This window comes from Nuphar pumila, chromosome 16 (genome assembly GCF_984573655.1).
Source record: "Nuphar pumila chromosome 16, dmNupPumi1.hap1.1, whole genome shotgun sequence".
In the NCBI taxonomy this organism is placed as follows: Eukaryota; Viridiplantae; Streptophyta; class Magnoliopsida; order Nymphaeales; family Nymphaeaceae; genus Nuphar; species Nuphar pumila.
This window is the reverse complement of record NC_143264.1, coordinates 80,523,103-80,542,454: the sequence shown is the minus strand read 5'-3', so window position 1 is coordinate 80,542,454 and position 19,352 is coordinate 80,523,103. Positions and strand designations below refer to the sequence as shown.

Here is a 19,352-nt window from a genome sequence, read left to right as displayed (position 1 = left end):
ATGTTTACATTTTTAAAATTTAGCGCTCATGAATGAAAGCATATATGTGAATGACTACACATAAGCTCATTCATATGAAGGTTGTGAACATATGCATATGGATGTTTAATGCATGCACATTGTTATTCGACATATATAAGTGTGTATCTTAAAAACATGTTGACATCATTGCATTTATAGCATGGTTGTTACGATTTTTACATATGATGTATCAATGATCAATGAATCATCGCAAGCCTGGTGAGCCCTGAGCTTGGATTACTCCTTTGCTTTTATACGTCACAAAAATTACATTTGACATTTTCCTCTATATTGCGTTCTGCATTTTTCCACGGGCTGGAGCCCTGTAATGAGCCTCGCATTTGAAAATGCGAATTTGTGATATTAATTTGGCATGTTGAATTACAAATTAATGAAACTATTAATAATAACATAAAAAAAAGAACAATATAATGTACTTTCTAAGATGCCTCGTCGGGAGTACGAGACTCTTGGAGTTGTGGTTTTGGAAAAATCGAAAGAATACAAAAACTCTATGTACATTATTGTTGTCCTTGAACCCGATATTGAGGTTCTTTTTCCTGTCCACGGTTTTAGGGAAAGTCCGTCACTTTTCCTAGGGGTGGTGTGTAGACACAATTGTTGTTTTAGTATACCAAGAAAAGTGACACTTGTGGATGGGTGATCCCTAGTGTTCTCAACATTAAGTGGGTGGTCTAATGTTCCGAAGGCTGTTTCGGTCGAGGGCTAAGTTTGGAACCCAGTAATAAAATACAACTTTTGTGCTAAGTTACCCTGAGAACCTAACTTGACATCGGAGATTTTACCCGTTTGGTGTATTCGCGGACAGCGATAATTAAAAAAAAAAACTTTAATTGTGTGCATTCAATATGGACATGCATATGAAAATAAAATTCTAATAAGAGGTAATAATTTACTCATGTATTGCATTGAAGCCATGTATATTCTTGCTATGCATTAGATCATGCATGTTTATCTGTTCTCTTAACTGTTAAATGTTGGTGAATACATGATATTGTTCTCTAATGCATGTTAAATGACTGTATTGCTTAAATTGTGATCTCTGTTATTTATATAATGTTTCTTCTTGCTTAATAATTGTTTCTTATTGCATTGATGCTTAATTGAATTATGAATTTATCATAATTGTATCCTTCTAAGTTATTGTATGAATTCTTATATGTATTCGTTGTGCTAATTTATTTAATTAGAGAGATTCGTACGCAGGATTCTTCGAATTTTTGAGACCCTTACTTTTATGATTTTCGCAGCTGCAAGGGATCAGTGAAGCGACTCGTTTCTGAAAGAGCTACGAGTTTAAACGTTTGCTAGACAACTTCGCAGATGGAAAACGTGACTCTGTTTTTCTTTACTTTTTCTTACCTTTAATTGTCTATGCACTCTGATTTCTAAAGCAATTGTCTTCTTAATTAGTAAATGTAAGATCTCTTGTGGTTTGTTGGTTGTCTGGGAAATGGAACTGTAAAGGCCCCGAGTCTCTGAGAATGTTTTCGCAATGGTTTAAAAAAAAACTGCATTTTCAAGAAGTATGAGTTGGGGTCATTACAATGATAAACACATTTAACGGTATATATTGAGAAAAAAGTACTTGAAAGTATGAATTTTGGAAGGTCCTAACGGGGCCTAATGAAAAAAAGGGTAAGACCATCCCCCTTCTCATATATATATATATATATATATATATATATATATATATATATATATATATATATATATATGGAGTTTCAGTGCTCTGAGTGGCATCTGTTTTGCTGCCTCAGATTTTTCATGTGTTTGTTATCTATGTACATTAATTTGGTTATTTCTGTTGCTTGAATTGCATTGTATTGTTTCTGCTGATCATGGACTTTGCTCCGTGCCAATGGATTGCAGTCAGAGGTTGATTACTACTTGGCCAATAGTGATGCAGTCAAGCAACTCATACACCGATACTGAGAGCCACTATTGGTTTTTATCGGCCCCAGATGTTTTGCCATATCATCTGCAAGAGTAAGATTTTCCAGAATTCTCATTTTTTTTTTCAAACAAAGAACTAATTCAGTACTTGGTTGCTATTTGATTGCCATGATGGATACTGCAGGAATGAAGATGGGTGATTTTCTTTTGCATCTCAACTAAGAAAGTTTATCCTATAAAATTTGGTGTCTTGCAACAAAGCATTATAAGATCTGCTCTCACAGAGTTTGTTGTTTAAAATAAAAGAAGATATCAACTTTAATATTCAATAATTGAAGCGCACTATAAAAAAACTTTGATTTTTTTTACCAGAAGGGGGATGGTCCACCCCTTCAAAATCTGTATGCTAGATATGTTTTTTTTTGCAAATTTGACTATAGATGTCATCTCCATGGTTGAAAACATATGATAGACTCTTGGATTAAATTTTTTTGATGTGTAGAATTTCACAAATTTCAGAACGGTTAATTCTTGGATCCTTTAAAATCCTGAGTCTATTCATATGTTTTCAACCATGGAGATCACATTCATATGGTCAGATTTGCCAAAAAACATACCTAACATGCACATTTTGAAGGGGACAGGGGTGGGCCATTTAGTTTGGGGCCAAGAAATTTCAAAATATTTTGTCCTTGTTAAGTGTAATGGATAAGGACCTCTTCATTTGATTAATAAACGTTACAGTACTGCCACCATGCTGCCGCCCCGTTTCTATTCAGGTGATCGTTGTCATTCATGCAAGCCTTGGGGTTGCTGGCACGGGGAATGCAAATGGGTCTCTACCCAGGGTTCTACTGGATATCCAGCACATATTATCAGAGTCGTATCAGACATCCATATGCTGATCAGATTTGGATCATACATGCTCAGGTCTAATTGGATGTAGACCGGAATCGGATTAAGAAATGTCATTGGATCCAGGAAGGAATTGTGCTTGACCTGAACCGTTTCAATATTTTCACATAAAAAACAATATTTCTTTTCTGTTGTCAGTAAATTCATTCTCAAAGACCTGGATTGGATCTTTATTTCAGATTCCGCTGCGAGATCTGAATTGCATCCATGCCCAGAACAGAACCCAATTTACAAAAGTCTCACATATCGTGTCAAGTTGACGTTTCCCATATCCGACCCATTTCATTTTTTGATGATCAAGATGGAGAATTAAGGCCCCCCTCCTTTTCAGTAAACAAGCCCTACTGGTGGCTATTCAACCACCCATACCAGTGCGGTTCTAACTTGTAACGTCCCATCATAGGGTGACTTGCACAAACTGCTCCTACCAAGCAGATGGATCACCCATTTGCACCCCTAGTTAGCAGTGCCACAACTAGGCAGCGCCATAGGCACGAGTAAACAGAGAAAGGGTCAGTCAAGCCCGCTCAGGTCAAGGGCAGTCAATGGTTGAAGCAGTGTCAGCAGTTCGTTTGATCTGCAGCTCCTGTGTCCCAGTTCATCTCTTCATCTCCGGGTATTATCTTTTATTCCAATCCTTTATTTATTTCCTTTTACCCCAAGCCTTTCGTTGCACATTCAGACATAACAAATGGTAGACTGCCATTTTTCGATTTAATATGGAAAACAACTACTTTGGTTTGGATCTTCCAATGCAGTCTAAGAGGTGTCATGTTGACAGTGGGTCTGAATCCGTTTCTTCCGTGTAAAACTCTACAAGTACTACAGCCCGGAAACGGATCCCATTGAAATAGGATGGGTTTCATCGTACATTCAATCCTAGCCATCCAGCAGAACCGCCATGGATTTGACGGCTATGATTGAATGTACTATGGAACCCATCCTATTTCAAATGATGGGATCCGTGTTCCTACCTCCCTTAGCCACAATAGATGGTTTCTCATTTGGATTGGTCCAAGTAGAAAGAGACGCACGTATCGAACTCTTAACCTTCTTCAACTTCAAGGCCTTAAACACAATCCACCCAACCAGGTCTGCGGAGCCTCGGTGGGTGCGGTAGACTGCCATAGCCCTAAATTACGGATGCTGGTGAATGGTGATGCCTTGCCCAAAAGCCACATTCTGTTTCAAGATGTTTCATGTTCGGGATCCAAATGATCTTTGAACTCACCTCCCATGTGTTTCACAGCCAATCACATGGTGGAATTATGATTGGCACATTCTACTATTGTGGGGCCCATGAAAGCATGCCATGTGAACGACTGTGACCACATAAAGGTAGGTTAGACTGTCATGCGTTGGGGTCAGGCGCAGTCACATTGCACAAATGCAATGTGTTGATTTACTGATCACCATCCATCTTCCGTTGGGGCCCACTCTAACAGGCTTAGAACAGAAGATGGAGGGTGATCGGGCGGCACATTGCATTTGTACAATGTGATTGCACCTGATCCTTCCTCAACTGCCGTAGCCCTAAAAATTGAAAGTTTGGTGACGCATTGCACAAAAGCCAGATACATTAGCAAACCGTTTTAAGTTGCTTCCCGTTCGGGATCCAATGATCTCTTAACTCATCTCCAGGATGAAAATGGACCGGATATGGTCCGATCCAAGTCCAACATGTTATTTCCGGATGTGGGATCATTTAAGTAAAATCCGAATGTGCATTCGGATTGGATTCAGATCTGTTCAATCGAATTACTTTCAGATACAGGTCAGCATTTTAAGTCAGATCTGGAGTTGATCCGAATCAAAATCCAACTTGATTGCATTTTTTACATGTAAATAGCTTGTTTTTGTTCTATTTTTTCTGGATCCAATATTACCACATGTATTTTGGATTTGGAATCAATCTTACTTCCTTGGATCCAATTTGGATCCAGATCCAGGTCTACTGTTTAAATTTCAGATTCATACTGGGATCTGATAAGATCCTGCTTGAATCCTACCCGTTTACACCCCTACTCATCTCCTGTGTGCTCCCAGCCGATCACATGGTGGCATTGTGAGTGGTGCGTTCTATTACGGTGGGGCCCATGAAAGAATGCCATGTGATCGGCTTGACCACATAGGGGATGAGTTAAGAGATCATTAATCCCGGTCTGATGTTTGGGCCTAAACAAACCCATGATTTTTATAAAGCAAGAAAGATACTGGTGACTTTTGTAGCACCTCTTAAACCACTCGCTGTGTTGACCGTTGGTCATCGATTTAATTGATACTGACTACAGTAAACACAGCGAGTGGTTCGAGTTATGTTGAGTCGCTCTTAAGAGATTGATCATGCCACCGTTGCTTCAGGAGCACAATAAGCTACCTTAAAAGCAGTGTAATTAGTTGTTACTGGGTGGTCTTGACTTTGGAAATTATACAACCCATTTAGAAAATTACAACTCATGGCACCATTATATCATGAGAAGTAGGAAACACCATATTTTTCATATTTGTTTTTCAGAGTTTTAGGTAAATTAGACCTTGCAAATATGATCCATGTATAAGGTTTGTTTAGTAGAAAATGGTCTCTGGATGGTGTGAAAAGCAGATTTTTTGACAGCTTGAAAAATCAACAGGCCGCAATGTACTAAAATTTTACTGCTAAAAAGAAGTTTTTATGTCAGAAAAACATGATCTAAAAAAATTCCCCTTGCGGCAAAACAATCTTGGCATTTTATCTTTTTATATCCCTCTCTTCTTGACATTTTGTTGTTTTATATTAAACAAAGTCGATCTCTTTCCAGTCTTCCCTACCTTTTCCTGCTTGCAAAGTCTCCTCTGTCGTTATTGCTGCAAACTCTCTCTCTCTCTCTCTGAGATAACTTCTGATACCCTTTTACATCCCTAGCTCCCATTGTTAACATTAAAGGGTGAAAATGATCCCCTTCATCTTCTTCATGCTTGTACATTCTCTTATCCTACCAACAACCCATGGCAGTGACAGCCCACCTCCAACCGAATACAGGCACACTCTCTCCAACCTTTCCCAAGAGAAAATCCTTCATTGCACGTCTCTTCCCCCAACCGAACGTCTTCTATGTGAGCTAGAAGGTGCCCTTGATGCCCAAGGCCACCCTGCCACTGCCAAGAACACTAAGCCTCCTGATCAGCCACTGCCCAATAACAAGTCATGCAAGTTCAGAGAAGACAACATCTACAGCCTTTACCCCTACCCTATGCCTCCATCTCCAGTGTTGAACAGAGTATTAGACAAGTATTTGGCCATGCACATACGTTGCAAGGACATAGAGTTTGCAAGCCTCAATGATGTCTACACTTCTTCTAAGAGACCAACCTGCCAGTACTTGATATATAGACCGAGCCCAGCTGGGTTCGGTAATAGACTCTTGTCCTTGATCTCTTCTTTCCTTTACGCAATCATGTCAGCTAGAGTTCTCCTAATTGAGTACCCAGAATGGTGCGAACTCTTCTGCGAGCCATTCTTAGGCTCTTCCATCCAACTCCCTGCTACAACCAAGCTGAACCAACGACTAGGCCCATGGTACGTGCAATTTCGCGATTCCAGGTGCGGGTCGGACGCGAAGAGTACTAACAGCCTCTGCAACACAAACGTGGTGAATTTGTTTCTGGACCATAGTTCTCCTTTGCGTGAGTATGAGTCAATTACATGCCCAATGGGCTATGCAAGACTTAGAAATATACCATTTGTAACCATAAGAGAGTGCAACCAATACTTGGTGCCTGGGTTCTATGTCAACCCTGTGCTTTCCTCTCTTCTTGATGTGTTGTTCCCTCAAAGGAATCCGTTTCATCTGTTGTCAAGGTTTCTCCTAACACCAAGTGATGCTATGTGGGGTTTGATTAGCTCCAACTTGGATGTCCATGCTAGCAGGAGAATTGGAGTCCAAGTAAGAGAATTTCTTAAAGAGAAGTACACATCAGAGTATGATGCAAATGCACTTGAATGCATCAAGAAGAAGGGAGGATTTCTGCCGAAGAGGTTCCGGAAGCGGGTTCGCGCCGGAGAGTACTTCGGCATCTATGTGGCAACGTTGGTGAAGCGTCATTTGGAGGAGGCGAATTCCACCATGAGGGTGCTGACGGAGGAGACTGGGAAGGAGTTTAGGCTGAATTTTCAGAGGTTGGATGGAAAGGAAGTGCATGACACAAAGCACCAGGAGGAGGCATTGACTGATATGTGGGTGCTGAGCATGAGCCATGTCTTGGTCACCAGCCAGGAGTCCACCTTCGGTTATGTTGCAACTGGGTTGGGTGGTGTGGTTCCAAATTTCATAGGAAAGGAGGCTGGGAAAGGCTGTTTCATGGGGCTTGGGGTGGAGCCTTGTTTTCATGCTGCACCAAAGAGTCTTTTGTGTGTTCAAGAGGAGCCTGTGGCGTTTAGCCTGCATGATATGGTTCAAAAGACTTCTAAGGTGAGAGTCTGCAATGATCGTGAATCCGGTTGGACAGTAATACCTCGCGATGTGACCTATCCCTAGACACTAGAGAAACAGAGGATACTTTCAATATGTTCTAATTTGTAACAGCCATAAATGTTCTTAACAATGAAATATTGCTCTCAACAGTGTTTTTTTTTTTGTGACTTGTTTGTCTTGTCAGAACATAAAATCCATAGTTTGCTTGAGTTTTGATCCAGTCACGTTATGACTCGTCCCGCGTTGAATAAAATGTAATTTAATGGTTAAATTTGTTGTTTTTGCATAAAAAATTTTATGTTTTTAATTTCAAAAAACCCTTGTATATGTTCTTCGAATTGTCTTCCTTAGTGCCTGGATGTTTAGACATGTTTAGGCTAAGACTAGTGTAACTAGATCTCCGATTCCGGGTACGGTTTCTCCGTGTAAAAAAAAAGTATCCATGCATGCATGTCCAAATAGATTGTGGTGATGTTTACTGAAATCTGATCAGCTAGGTCCTATGCCACAGGGACAGGCCATTTTGGTGGTGTGTCTCCCATGACACAGGCAGACACGCTCAGACACATAAACACGGACACTGACACGTACAACCAGCGATTTAATATTATTTTAATATTTTAATGGTTTAAAGCATTACTTCAATAAAAAAAAATTTGTTTTAACGTGTACATGAGTCGAAAGCCTCCAATTAATGCATCCCTTGAAGGACCCTGAATCTGAATGGAGCCTTCTGTTGTAAGTTTTCTGTATCACAGACGTGTTTTTGATGAAGGGAAATGATATCTTGAATCATTACGTAGTAAGTTAGAAGGACAAGCATTGGTAAACAGTCTTATGCCACCTGCGTAAGCTGAAGCTTGGCGACTCCTCAGGGTAGGGTTGGCAATCTGGTCAGGTTGGCGGGTCAGGTCTGTGGGTTAGCAACCTCAACACGAACCCGACCCGTTTATTAAACGGGTAACCCGACACGACACAGTTAACTCGTTTAATAAACGGGTTGGGTCGGGTAAACGGGTTGGTGGGTGGGTTGGCGGAACGGGTTTGGGTAAATGGGTTGACCTGCCCGCCTAACCCGTTTATTAAACGGGTCAGCCGGGTTGGCGTACCCCTAACACGAACCCGACCCGTTTAATAAACAGGTTAGGCGGGTTGACCCGTTTAAGCCAAACCCGAACCCGGCTAAGAAGCGGGTTGGCGGGTCGTGTCAGATTTTGCCACCCCTACCTCAGGGTCGAAGGGTAAGCCCTCAGAGTTTTAGGCTAACATGGATAGAGACTATAGTACGGCAAGCTAAGCCAGGGCGGCGAGGTCTCTGAGCCTGGGGTGGTTTCTCCTAGTCAAAAAAATAAAAACAGCCTGCTGCCACCTGTGACATTGTGGGAGCATTTTCTCAAACATGTGAAGTACACATTTGGCTCCTTGGACTGTGTCATTACAACTTTATTAATGTTAGAAGTTGCTTAGCTACTTACATACTCCGCATATTTCACATGCAAACCTATGTTACATGGAGATAGGGATGGCAGTGTGGATCGAGGGAAAATGGGGCCCCGCCCCTCCTCGCCCGTTTGGATTGGGGTTGGAGGACATGAAGCGGGGATGAAGGTTAAAATCAAAACTCGTGAGGGAATAGAGGTGGGGATAGGCTAATGCTCTCTCCCACCCCACCCCCAATCGTTCTTTAGGGATGGCAATGGACCGAGGGGAAACAGGCCCCTACCCTGCCTAGCCCTGTTTGGACGGAGGATGGAGAACATGAAATGAGGATGGAGGCAGGGATGAAGGTTAAAATCAAAACCTGTGCAGGGATGGAGGCAGGGATGTAGGGCAGGATTTTGAGACGGAGCGGGGGGTGGGGACCTTGTCTCCCACCCTCGCCGGTCCACTGCTATCCCTACATAGAGACACCAAAAAAAACACGTCCCATGCTATTTTTGTGCAGTTTTTCATTAAGAATAAGCTATTTTGTGCTGTTTTTCATTAAGAATCGGTCACATAGGGACACGACACACGTGGATTGAGGTCTTTTTCTTTTGGTTTTTTTTTTTTCATCAAGAAAGAGGAGAGAAATTAGGAAAGTAGAATATGGATGGAAGAAGTGAACAAGGATTGACTTTATAATAAAATTATCAATATTGCAAGGGCTGGATGATCTATAGGCGATAGCACGGAGAGTGTAAACTGTACCACATGCGAGTAAAAGAAAGCAGACAATGCGCCAAAAAGAGCTCTTTGGAGTAAAAACCTCTCTATTCCATGAAGTTTAAGCATTTACCTCCTCTTTAATCTAAAGTTAAATTATTACGAATCTTCATTTCAAGACAACCTTGTGTTTGAGGAATTGACATGGGGAATCCAAGTTCAGGAATTAAATTCCTCAAATTGAATTTTCAAAGACTTCAATTTCTTTGTTTGGATTTCAATTGTTATGAAAATGGAATATGATTTAACTTTCAATTTTCACACACATATATGGTAAACATTTGGTGCTAATGAAAGTACATAATTATTGAGTAGAAAGATTGGACCCTATGAAGGTAATTTACAAGTGTTTTTTTAGTAGAAAATAAGTTGTGTCATGTAATTATAATATAAGCAGGGTTTTTTTAATGGCTTTAAAAATTAATGGATCATAATGTACCAAAATTTATGACTCAAAAACCATACTTTCACATAAAAAAAAACACAATCCAAAGTCTAATCCTTAGCAAACAAACCATGCTGAACATATCTATGTGGTCAGATTGAGGTGATATGTCTTGAACCTATGATTTTGAGCTCAGTGGTTTCACACACACGCGCGCGAGATGGGTGTATCGTTAAACACCCAACCGCTAAAGACTTGGGCGGAAACCAGGTCTTTAGAGGTGGCCAAAGACCACGTTAAAGTGTTATTTTTTAAAACACTTGCCCGCAAAGTGCGCTTCTGATTCAAGTCCGACGAAAGGGGGTTCGATGATACTCCTTTTGTGTATATATATAATGAAAACGCATGTCATCCACCGCGTGTGCGTGATGGACACTCTATTTTTTTTTTGCAAAATGTGCTTTTAGCATGCTTTTAAAGAGACGCTAAACTGGGACCTTTAGCGTCGCTAATCCCTATTTTTAGTGGTGCTTTTGAGCAAAAGCACTGCTAAAACTGTTTTTTTGCAAAAAAAAAAAAGCGTTGACGCTCAGCGTATGTGCATTTCATTAAGCATGGATGGGATTAAGCAGCTACCACTAGGGGTGTCAACGGGTCGGGTTTGGTTCGGACCCAAGTGTAACCAGACCTGGCCCAGATTTTTTGGTTTGTGGTATGTTGAAAATTGTTTTGTGGGCTATTCGTGGGTATCTCATCACTTGAAAATTTTGTTGATGAGTTTAATTCCTCCACACCGAGATTGATGGGAGATGGTGGTGGTGGTGGTTGTACTTTTGATTGAATGGACCTATAACGGCCTATAGCAGTTGATTCGTCATAAATTTCCACAGCTTGTTCAAAATAATGTCATTTGTCAGGTTTTTGATAATTTTTTTATGTTGGGTTTTTTTTAACACACTCGATCCATATTTTTGTATCTGCCAATGGCACCTTCATTTTAACGTTCCATCCAAAGCCTTATGTGTTTAAGATTTTGTTCATTACTGGCAAGTTGAGTTTAGCACGCTTAAACTTGTTCTTTATTTTTTCTAAGGTAAGTTCTACCCCAAACTTCTCCTTCACTTTCCACCACCCTCATTGCCTTCTCTTTCAATCCTCAAGAACATTTCATTATAGGTATTCTACACTGCGAAGAGTACCCCATTGCATTTTCTCAGCCTTGCACTTCTTGTACCTTACCCGTTACATTTGCCATTCTGAATTCTATGAAACATGTAAATAAAGGATATATTAAATGCTAAGAAAAAGCATTCTTACTTTAAAAAAATTGAGAACATAGTACGGGTTATCAAATTACTGTATGAATGCCAATACATATAACAAGAGATTAGTAAAAGATAAAAAACTTCAGCATGAAAATAATAAAGGATGCAATGAAAGCTCAGAAATAAGTGTCATTTAAATAAAAAACATGAGATTGTTTCAAACACTGTGATGCAAAAAATGTGATGGGGATGATTTTTTCAGTGGAGCATTTTTTTCCTTTTGCATTAACAAAATCTCACCAAACCCCATGTAACTTATCTGAGAACAAATAAATTTTAAAGGTCATTGCTACCATACCAACCGGAGAAATAAATTGTTCTCTGTCTGATATCAAACTGGATCCAAATCAAATCCTGATAAAAAGAAGCGTCTTTAAAAAAGCACATATTATTGCCTCTATATATAATGATTATCTAATATTTCTTATCAAATAGCCTTTGTCTCAACTCATTTGCAAGCAAAACTGATCATAATCAATAGCAACTTGAATTTAAATTTGAGTAAATATGAGAAATCAAATTTTGAGCAAGTCAGTTTGTCTTGAACATAAGATTTGGAGTGCATTTTAGTTTGGCACAATGATTAGGCTATGCTTGGTTCAATCCTAAAAACAACATTACTTTAAACCCTTTACATCCTCGACTCGAGTGAGCACAAATGGCATCAACAATCTTAAATACATCCAAAGTAATTTCTAATTTTTTTGAGATCTCACATCTGTCTTTAACATCCAAAGTAATTTGCCACAAATCTGATTATTTTCCCATTTGTACCATAGCATAAACAATATATAAATACAACATAAAACTGAATCAATCAACCCCATGCAAAAAAACTAGACAGAAGCAATATATAAAAGCACAACCATCTCAGACAAGATTCAGACCATTGGAGCAATACAAAATCTGAATCTCTCATCAAATGCAACTAAGATTAGAAGCAAAAGAACCGGATCTATTTGCCCTATACCGTTCGCCGAACTTAGAGCAAATCCAATTTAACAATTCCTCCCAAAAAGGAGTCTGAACTCTAAAGAATCGGTCTAGTGGACAACTATGAGCCTGTCAGAAAGTGGTGGTGGAGGTGGTGGGAGGGTGATGGTGGTGGCAGCCGCAGTTAAGGATGGTGGGTGGAAGGCGAAGAGGGAGAATAAGGGGCTTTGCCACTACAAGAAATTTGTGGATTAGCGACGACCTCAATCCATCGCTAATTCATCGTTAATCCATAGCTAAATAGTTTAGCGGCGAATTAACATTGATTTAGCGACGGATAACTTTCATCGCAAAATTATAGTTGCTAATTAACGACGCAAACTATCGGTTACAAATTTCGTCGCTAATTTACAACGAATTAGCGAATGCCATGATTCATCGCAAGGTTATCGTTAATATACGGAGATTTTGGTTTGGCGACGGATTAAAATCCGTCGCTATTGTAGCGACAAATTAAAATTCATCGCAAAAACATTGGCCAATTCACTTTTGTAATGGATTAATATTCATCCCTAATCCATCGTTAAATTGGACGCTAATAGTAAATAGCGACGGATAATATCCGTCGCAAACAATAATTTTTTTAAAAAAAAATTGTTTAAAATATAAATATCGAGAAAAAATTCTCGTGATACAATTTATATTTTTTGTACAATTTATATTTCTTGTGTATAAAAAGCAAATTACACATAAAAATACATATAAAAAGCAACTAAAACAATTTATCGATCCACTATAATTCTCGCCAAGTTCTAATTATTTACTAGTGAACATTTACAAACAGTTTTTTTTTAAACAACAAGGTACAACAAATTCAACACATGAATCTAATCATCACCAAGATTTTGTGCGTCATCTTCTTCATTGTCTCGATCTGCCCCTTCAGCTTCTCTATGCTGATTATATTCAGCATCATATAAGATAAAAGAAAGGTTAGGCAATCAAAGTAACATGAAAACTAACGACATGCAATAAATCATATGAAACTTTCATATATGAGAGGCACCTGCAGACGAAGTTCTCATGTCCCTAAAAAAGCAGCACAACTTATTACGGACAACATCGGAAATTGCTTCATGTAAATAGTCACGCATTGTGTCCTTAACAAGCTGGCGTACACCATCCCAAGAATTAGGCGGGTCAGTTGAATGTTTGGAGTTGATGTTGGCGGAAGAACTCTGTGAGCTGTGACTGGAGAGGGCAACGACTAGTAAGTGTTCATATTACTCTCAAACCCGAACACAAGACTCTTTTTTAGTTCACCTGTTGCAGTCACCCATGCTGCAGGATCAAAAGGTGAATGCTGAGTGAAGTCATCGCCATATCGCTCTACCATCTATTGTTCATACAACTCCTACAAAGTAATGATTATAGTATGAATTAATAATTAAGAATTACAATATTTATGATAACTTGTATATTACAATGTTTATTAATACAATAAATACATATCGTTGTCATTTTTGCCTTCTCTGATACGAACTCTCCCGTAGTCTTACGTTTATGTGTTACCGGTTACACCATAGGGGAAAGAGAAATGGTTACCTGTGGACAGGGCTCATCTGAAAATCCAGAGGGGGCGCAACGAGACAAGAAAAAAGGGGTCGACGGGCGCTGGTTGGGTGGGAGGGCCAACGGAGGTCGACGGACGTCGGGCGGGCGGGCGACGGAAGGTCACCGATCAGGCGGGCGACGGGAGGTCGCCTGGCAACGGGCGAGCGACGACAAGACGACGAGCGACGGGAGGCAGACGGGCAGGCGGGCCAACGGAGGTCGACGGGTGCTGGGCAGGCGGGCGACGGGAGGTCGTCGGTCGGGCGGGCGACGGACGGGCGACAGGAGGCAGACGGGCGACGGTCGGGCGATTGACGAAACAAAAAGGGAAAAAGGACTCGCATTAGGGATTTACGAGAAAATTAGTGACAACTTAGAGAAGGAAATTTTTCATCGCAAATGTTGTCGCAAATGTGCAACAGAGTAGGGACAAATTTTTTTTTATGCTGAGACGGCGCAAAGTTGCGACGGAATTTGAGACAAAATTTTGTCGTCGCTAATTCGCGATGGATTCTCGATGAATTTTTTTATGTGGTTAAGTCCGCAAATAATTTGAATGTTAGCGACAGATAGTTTTCTCTAGCTAATCCGTCGCAAATTGACGACGAAAAAAATCCATCGTAATTTTTTGTTGCTAATTAGAGTTTTTCTTGTAGTGTGCCTTGGGCGGCTACCAAGGAAGGGCAACGAAAAAGGAACGACGATGGGGAGGCCGGTGGTGGCATGGTGGTGGAAGGGGAAAAAAGGTACACCAGTGGTGTTCATTTCATGAGAGGTTTCTTGTAACATATTCAGTATTTTCTTTCATGGAATCCCTTTCTGCCATCTATCTAGGGTACACGTACGGATAGCAAGCGAAGGAGAGAGAGAGAGAGAGATGGTATCGTCCAGAGAGAGAGAGTGAGAGACCGATCTGTGGAAGCCCTCCAATCACTGTAAAAGAGAGTATGGAAGACGATATGTGGAAGCCCTCCGGTTATTGTAGAAGAGAGAGTGGAAGACGATCTGTGGAAGCCCAGCAAAGAGAGAGTGTGAGACTGACCAGAGAGAGAGTGTGTGCCCGTCGATGCATTTTTTCCCATCCCTTTCGTTCCTGTTCATTTTGTAATAGGGGGTGGGTTGAATCGCAAATCACAAACAAATATGGATGCAGCGGACGCGCGGAACGCTGTCCACAAAGTTCAATGTTTGTTGAAAATTGTCATTCTCAACCTAATTTTTTGTCCGAATCACGCTGAGAAAGGTGCATCAAACATGCCCTTACGAAGCACCACGATCCAAACGCGCCCTTGAACTTATTCAATGCCGACGGTGGCGAAGGTTGAACGTTAAATGCTTATCAATTATCAAATGCAGCTATTATCCAATCACGCAAGGGCAAGGGTAAGCTCACTGAGTTTTACGCTGCCAAGATAGTGACTGTAAGTACGACAGGCAGAGCCAGTACGATTAGGTTTCTGATTAGGTGGTTTCTCGGTGTAAATTACACATAAAAAAAACTATTATATAATCAAAACCAAAATATATACATAGCATTAAAAAAAACAACTCCACTCTTGTTTCCGAGATAATTAAAAACGCATACAAACAATAAACGAGTTTCTATGTCCTACGTAATCGTGATATTTGGTGACGACTGTGCTAAAACCAAAGAATTAAATCTATTTAATTTAACCAATTTCTAGCACGCATCCTGTACGAGCTTTTAAAAAGTCAGATGCATCTTTTACGCACTTTTATGGGTGAGTATCTGTTTAAAAATCAATGCATTAATATGAACAGCGACCACTGAACCAATTTCTCTCCGCAATTGATCCAGTGTTATGGCTTTGTGATGTTGATGACTTGTCCATGTTGAAGTTGATTTGGTAAGCAGTAGGGGTGGCAATTTCTGACACGACCCGCCAACCCGCCTCTTAGGCGGGTTCGGGTTGGGCTTAAGCCAACCCGTTTAATAAACTGGTTGACCCGCGTAACCCGTTTATTAAACCGGTCGGGTTCGGGTTGGGGGTATGCCAACCCGCCAACCCGGCTGACCCGTTTAATAAACGGGTTAGGCAGGTGGGTCAACCCGCCAACCCAACCCTCCAACCTGACCGATCAACCCGACCCGTCAACCTGACCCGCGAACCTGAGAACCCGTTTACCCGACCCAACCCAATTTATTAAATGGGTTGGCAGGTTGTGTCGGGTTACCTGTTTATTAAACGGGTCGGGTTCGTGTTTGCCACAGCCGACCCATTTAATAAACGGGTCGGGTTCGGGTTCGGGTTGAGGTATGCTGACCCGCCAACCCGACACGATTGCCACCCCTAGTAAGGGGTTAGGGGTGGGTGCTCGTCTCCATGCCTTGCCCTTGTTCCCACATCTCACCAAATTTATTGTCCATGTGTCCTACCACTGCGTTTGTTAGAAGGAGAGGTCGAGTTGTCACGTGGAGCGGCACGAGGAGCTTTGAGAAGAGGCCGGAGCGGTGACCGAAAGAAAAAGAGAAAAATTTTAAATCCGGATTTTTCCCCAAGATTTTAAAGTTCATTAAAACATTTTTTTCACAACCTTTAAAAAACTGGAGTTTTACAAAATTGAAAGGCATAAACTCAAAAGTTGAGCTATTGGATTTGTGTCAAATAGGCAATTGAAGTTGGATGTTTAATCAGACTTTGACACGTTATTGTAGGACTTGGATCTTAACAAAATATCCAAATTTCGATTTAGATTGGATTTTGTTGTAATGCTCGTACTTTTTACAGATTCATGTTGAGATTTCGATCAATATTTTCTGTTGGATCTACATTCATCTTCGTATTAAATCCAAACCATTTTCATTTTTTCACTTATAAACCCTTTTTTTAACCATTTTCATGTTGGATCCGGTATATCCCATCAAATTTTGATCCGGACTGAACTCTGCTACATTTGATCTAATCTGCAATCAGACCCAGACTGGGAGATCTGTTGCATAACCTTCAAACTTTAATAGGTTCTAGCTTCATCAGGTCTCTCTCTCTCTCTCTCTCTCTCTCTCTCTCTCTCTCTTCAATGCAGTTGTTGAGGGTCTTGTGGTCTTGCTTAAGCGGGCTGTTGTATCGGGTTTCATTGATCCTTTGCAGGTTTCTGACGTTCCGGGTCATATTCTTACTTATGTTGATGATATAATCATTTTTGGTCGTGCAAATGTTCAACAGATGCTTAGGTTCAAGCTTATCATTCAGTTCTTTCTCTCCATGTCCGGGCTTTCTCTAAATGAGACCAAATGCTCTATTACCATGTTCAATGTTAATGCCAATATGCTTGCAGCTGGAAAGAGAATTTTCAATTGCACTACTTCTGACTTGCCTATTATGTACCTTGGCTTGCCGTTACAAGTGAAGCCCCTCTCTTCAGTGGCTTGGGCTCCGACACTTCAAAAAGTGAAGCGCAAATTGCTTTCGTGGCAGTCGTCTTATCTCTCTAGCGCTGGACGTCTAACCTTAGTCAGACATGTTCTTTCAACTATTCCAGAATTTTTCATGTCTCTGTTTGTGATGCCTGTGGGAGTAGAGAAGCAGCTGACGCACTTGCTGGCAGGCTTTCTATGGTCTGGGTGTAAACTCAAAGGTAAGCGTCACTTGATTGGTTGGCGTTCGGTGGTACTACCTCGGCGTATGGGTGGTTTAGGCATTCCGGTGCCCAGACTGTGAAGCATTGTTCTTGTCGCCAAGCAATGTTGGTTGGCCCACCAACCGGATAACCCTTGTGCAAGTTTTCTTCTTGCTAAATATGGGGATCCAACTCTTATTCTGGTTCATTTGGGAACACGAGGTTTGGCGCTCTCGCACTTGCGTAAATCGTGGTTGAGGGCTTTAGCCTGCTTTAGAGACCATTTTGAGGTCTCCGAAAATTTTGGTCAGTGGTTGCAGTGGGCGTTGGCACCAAGCGGAGAGTTTCTCACCAAAAAAGTCTATAGATCATTGCTACCGCCAGGGGCTGATTGGTTGCCCGAGGATGTGCTTTGGGCGAAGGGTCCTTCCCCTCGTTCTAGAGTCCTGGCTTGGTTAATTTTGCATGATAGGATCCAGACCCACAGTAATTTAAAGAAGTGGGGCATTCAACTCCCGAGTTGGTGCGTGCTTTGTCAAGCTGCAGAAGAATCTATGTTTCACTTGTTCTGGTCTTGCCCAATATTTATGGAAATCTTTAGCAGGACCTGGAGGCATCCGGAAGTATTTGTTAAGGAGGAGTCCTTTGCGCTAGATCTGATCTTGGGGCCGGTTTATATTAGGCGCAGCAAGAGGTGGAGGTTCATCTGGCGGACGTGGTTGCTTACTTCTTGGTGGTTTGTTTGGATGGCGCGAAACGATGCTCATTTTCGTCATATTCAAGTTAGCATTCAAAACCTGGTGCATAAAATCTTGGTAGATGTTTATGTGATCTTGCGTATGCATCTTAGTGATCTTCCACTCCCTCCTGCTAATGCTACCTATCCTTTGTCGCAATCTGGGCAAGCGGCTCCGGCGTGAGCCCATTTTATCTGTCTAATGTTCTTTTCTCTTGTGCTTTCTTTATTTGTTTTGGCTTTTGTTCTTGTTCAGATCATGGGTTCAACATTTTGTTGATCTTCATGAGTGGTAATGTTGAATTACTTTCGACTCTCTCTCTCTCTCTCTCTCTCTATATATATATATATATATATATATATATATATATATTGATGAAAATAATAATAAGAAAATTCCTAAAATCCATAAGTAAGGAGTTCAATGTCGAAAAACTTAAAAAAAATACAAATCCCCGAAAAGGATGGCTGAAAATAAGGAATATTATGAATCCTCGGTTAAAAAGACTGTCATCCTAAAAAGGTAAGATCGAAGGAACTCAAGGGTGAAGGAATCTATGAACCCTCAGGTGATGAAAGAGACTACTATCCCAGGAAAGTCTGATCCCCGAATGGGAGCTGTTGGCACATTCATTGTGGAGTGACTGTTCGCTCCGTCTCTTCAATCACTCAACTGACTGGAAAAGGGGATCTCTTCCATGGCCTTCGCACATTCATTGTGGAGTGATCGTTCACTCCGTTTCTTCAATCATGCGACTGGCTGGAAAAGGGGGTACCTTCCACTTTCCTTACAATATATATATATATATATATATATATATATATAGAGAGAGAGAGAGAGAGAGAGATGAAAACCTATAAAATGAGCATGGTGTTGGGTTCAGCCTGCACATAAAGACAGAAAAAACAAAAGACAAAAAACAAAAATAGCAAGGGCAGAGCATACCTGAAGCTGCCATTGGAAGCGTCGGACAATGGCTGAAGGAGGGAGGAGGTTTCACTCCTTAGCCGGACTGCTGCCCTCTACGAGCGCAGGCTTATAGAAGCAGTCGGTGAGCAGGATCACCATTTCCTCACAGGATGGAAAAACACCGGATGAAAGGTAAGGCTCTCGACCTGTTTTTCCTCTGTATTTTTACTATGTTTCTTTGTATATCAGGGTCGCTCATGATACCCTTTTTATAGGCACAGAAAGGGAACAATTTGTGTAATTGTTCCATCCTAATTTTGCGTATGTAAATCGGAAGGAACACTTTATGCGGGAGGTTATC

The 19,352-nt window shown here is 40.9% G+C and overlaps 2 protein-coding genes across 2 annotated transcripts in view; both read left to right on the top strand.

Moving 5' to 3' along the window:
* NODGS (nodulin/glutamine synthase-like protein) overlaps positions 1 to 2,267 on the top strand; it is a 141,160-nt gene extending 138,893 nt beyond the window's left edge. Inside the window, exons 18-19 of the mRNA XM_089991248.1 lie at positions 1,915 to 2,031; positions 2,123 to 2,267. Of these exons, the coding sequence (XP_089847374.1) occupies positions 1,915 to 1,977 (63 nt within the window). The 3' untranslated portion in view covers positions 1,978 to 2,031; positions 2,123 to 2,267. The remainder of the gene's footprint in view (positions 1 to 1,914; positions 2,032 to 2,122) is intronic.
* Positions 2,268 to 5,783: 3,516 nt separating this feature from the next.
* Positions 5,784 to 7,367, top strand: LOC149813805 (putative fucosyltransferase 9). Its single transcript, XM_089991209.1, has one exon. It carries the CDS (start codon positions 5,784 to 5,786, stop codon positions 7,365 to 7,367), a length of 1,584 nt encoding a protein of 527 aa, XP_089847335.1.
* Positions 7,368 to 19,352: the final 11,985 nt, after the last annotated feature.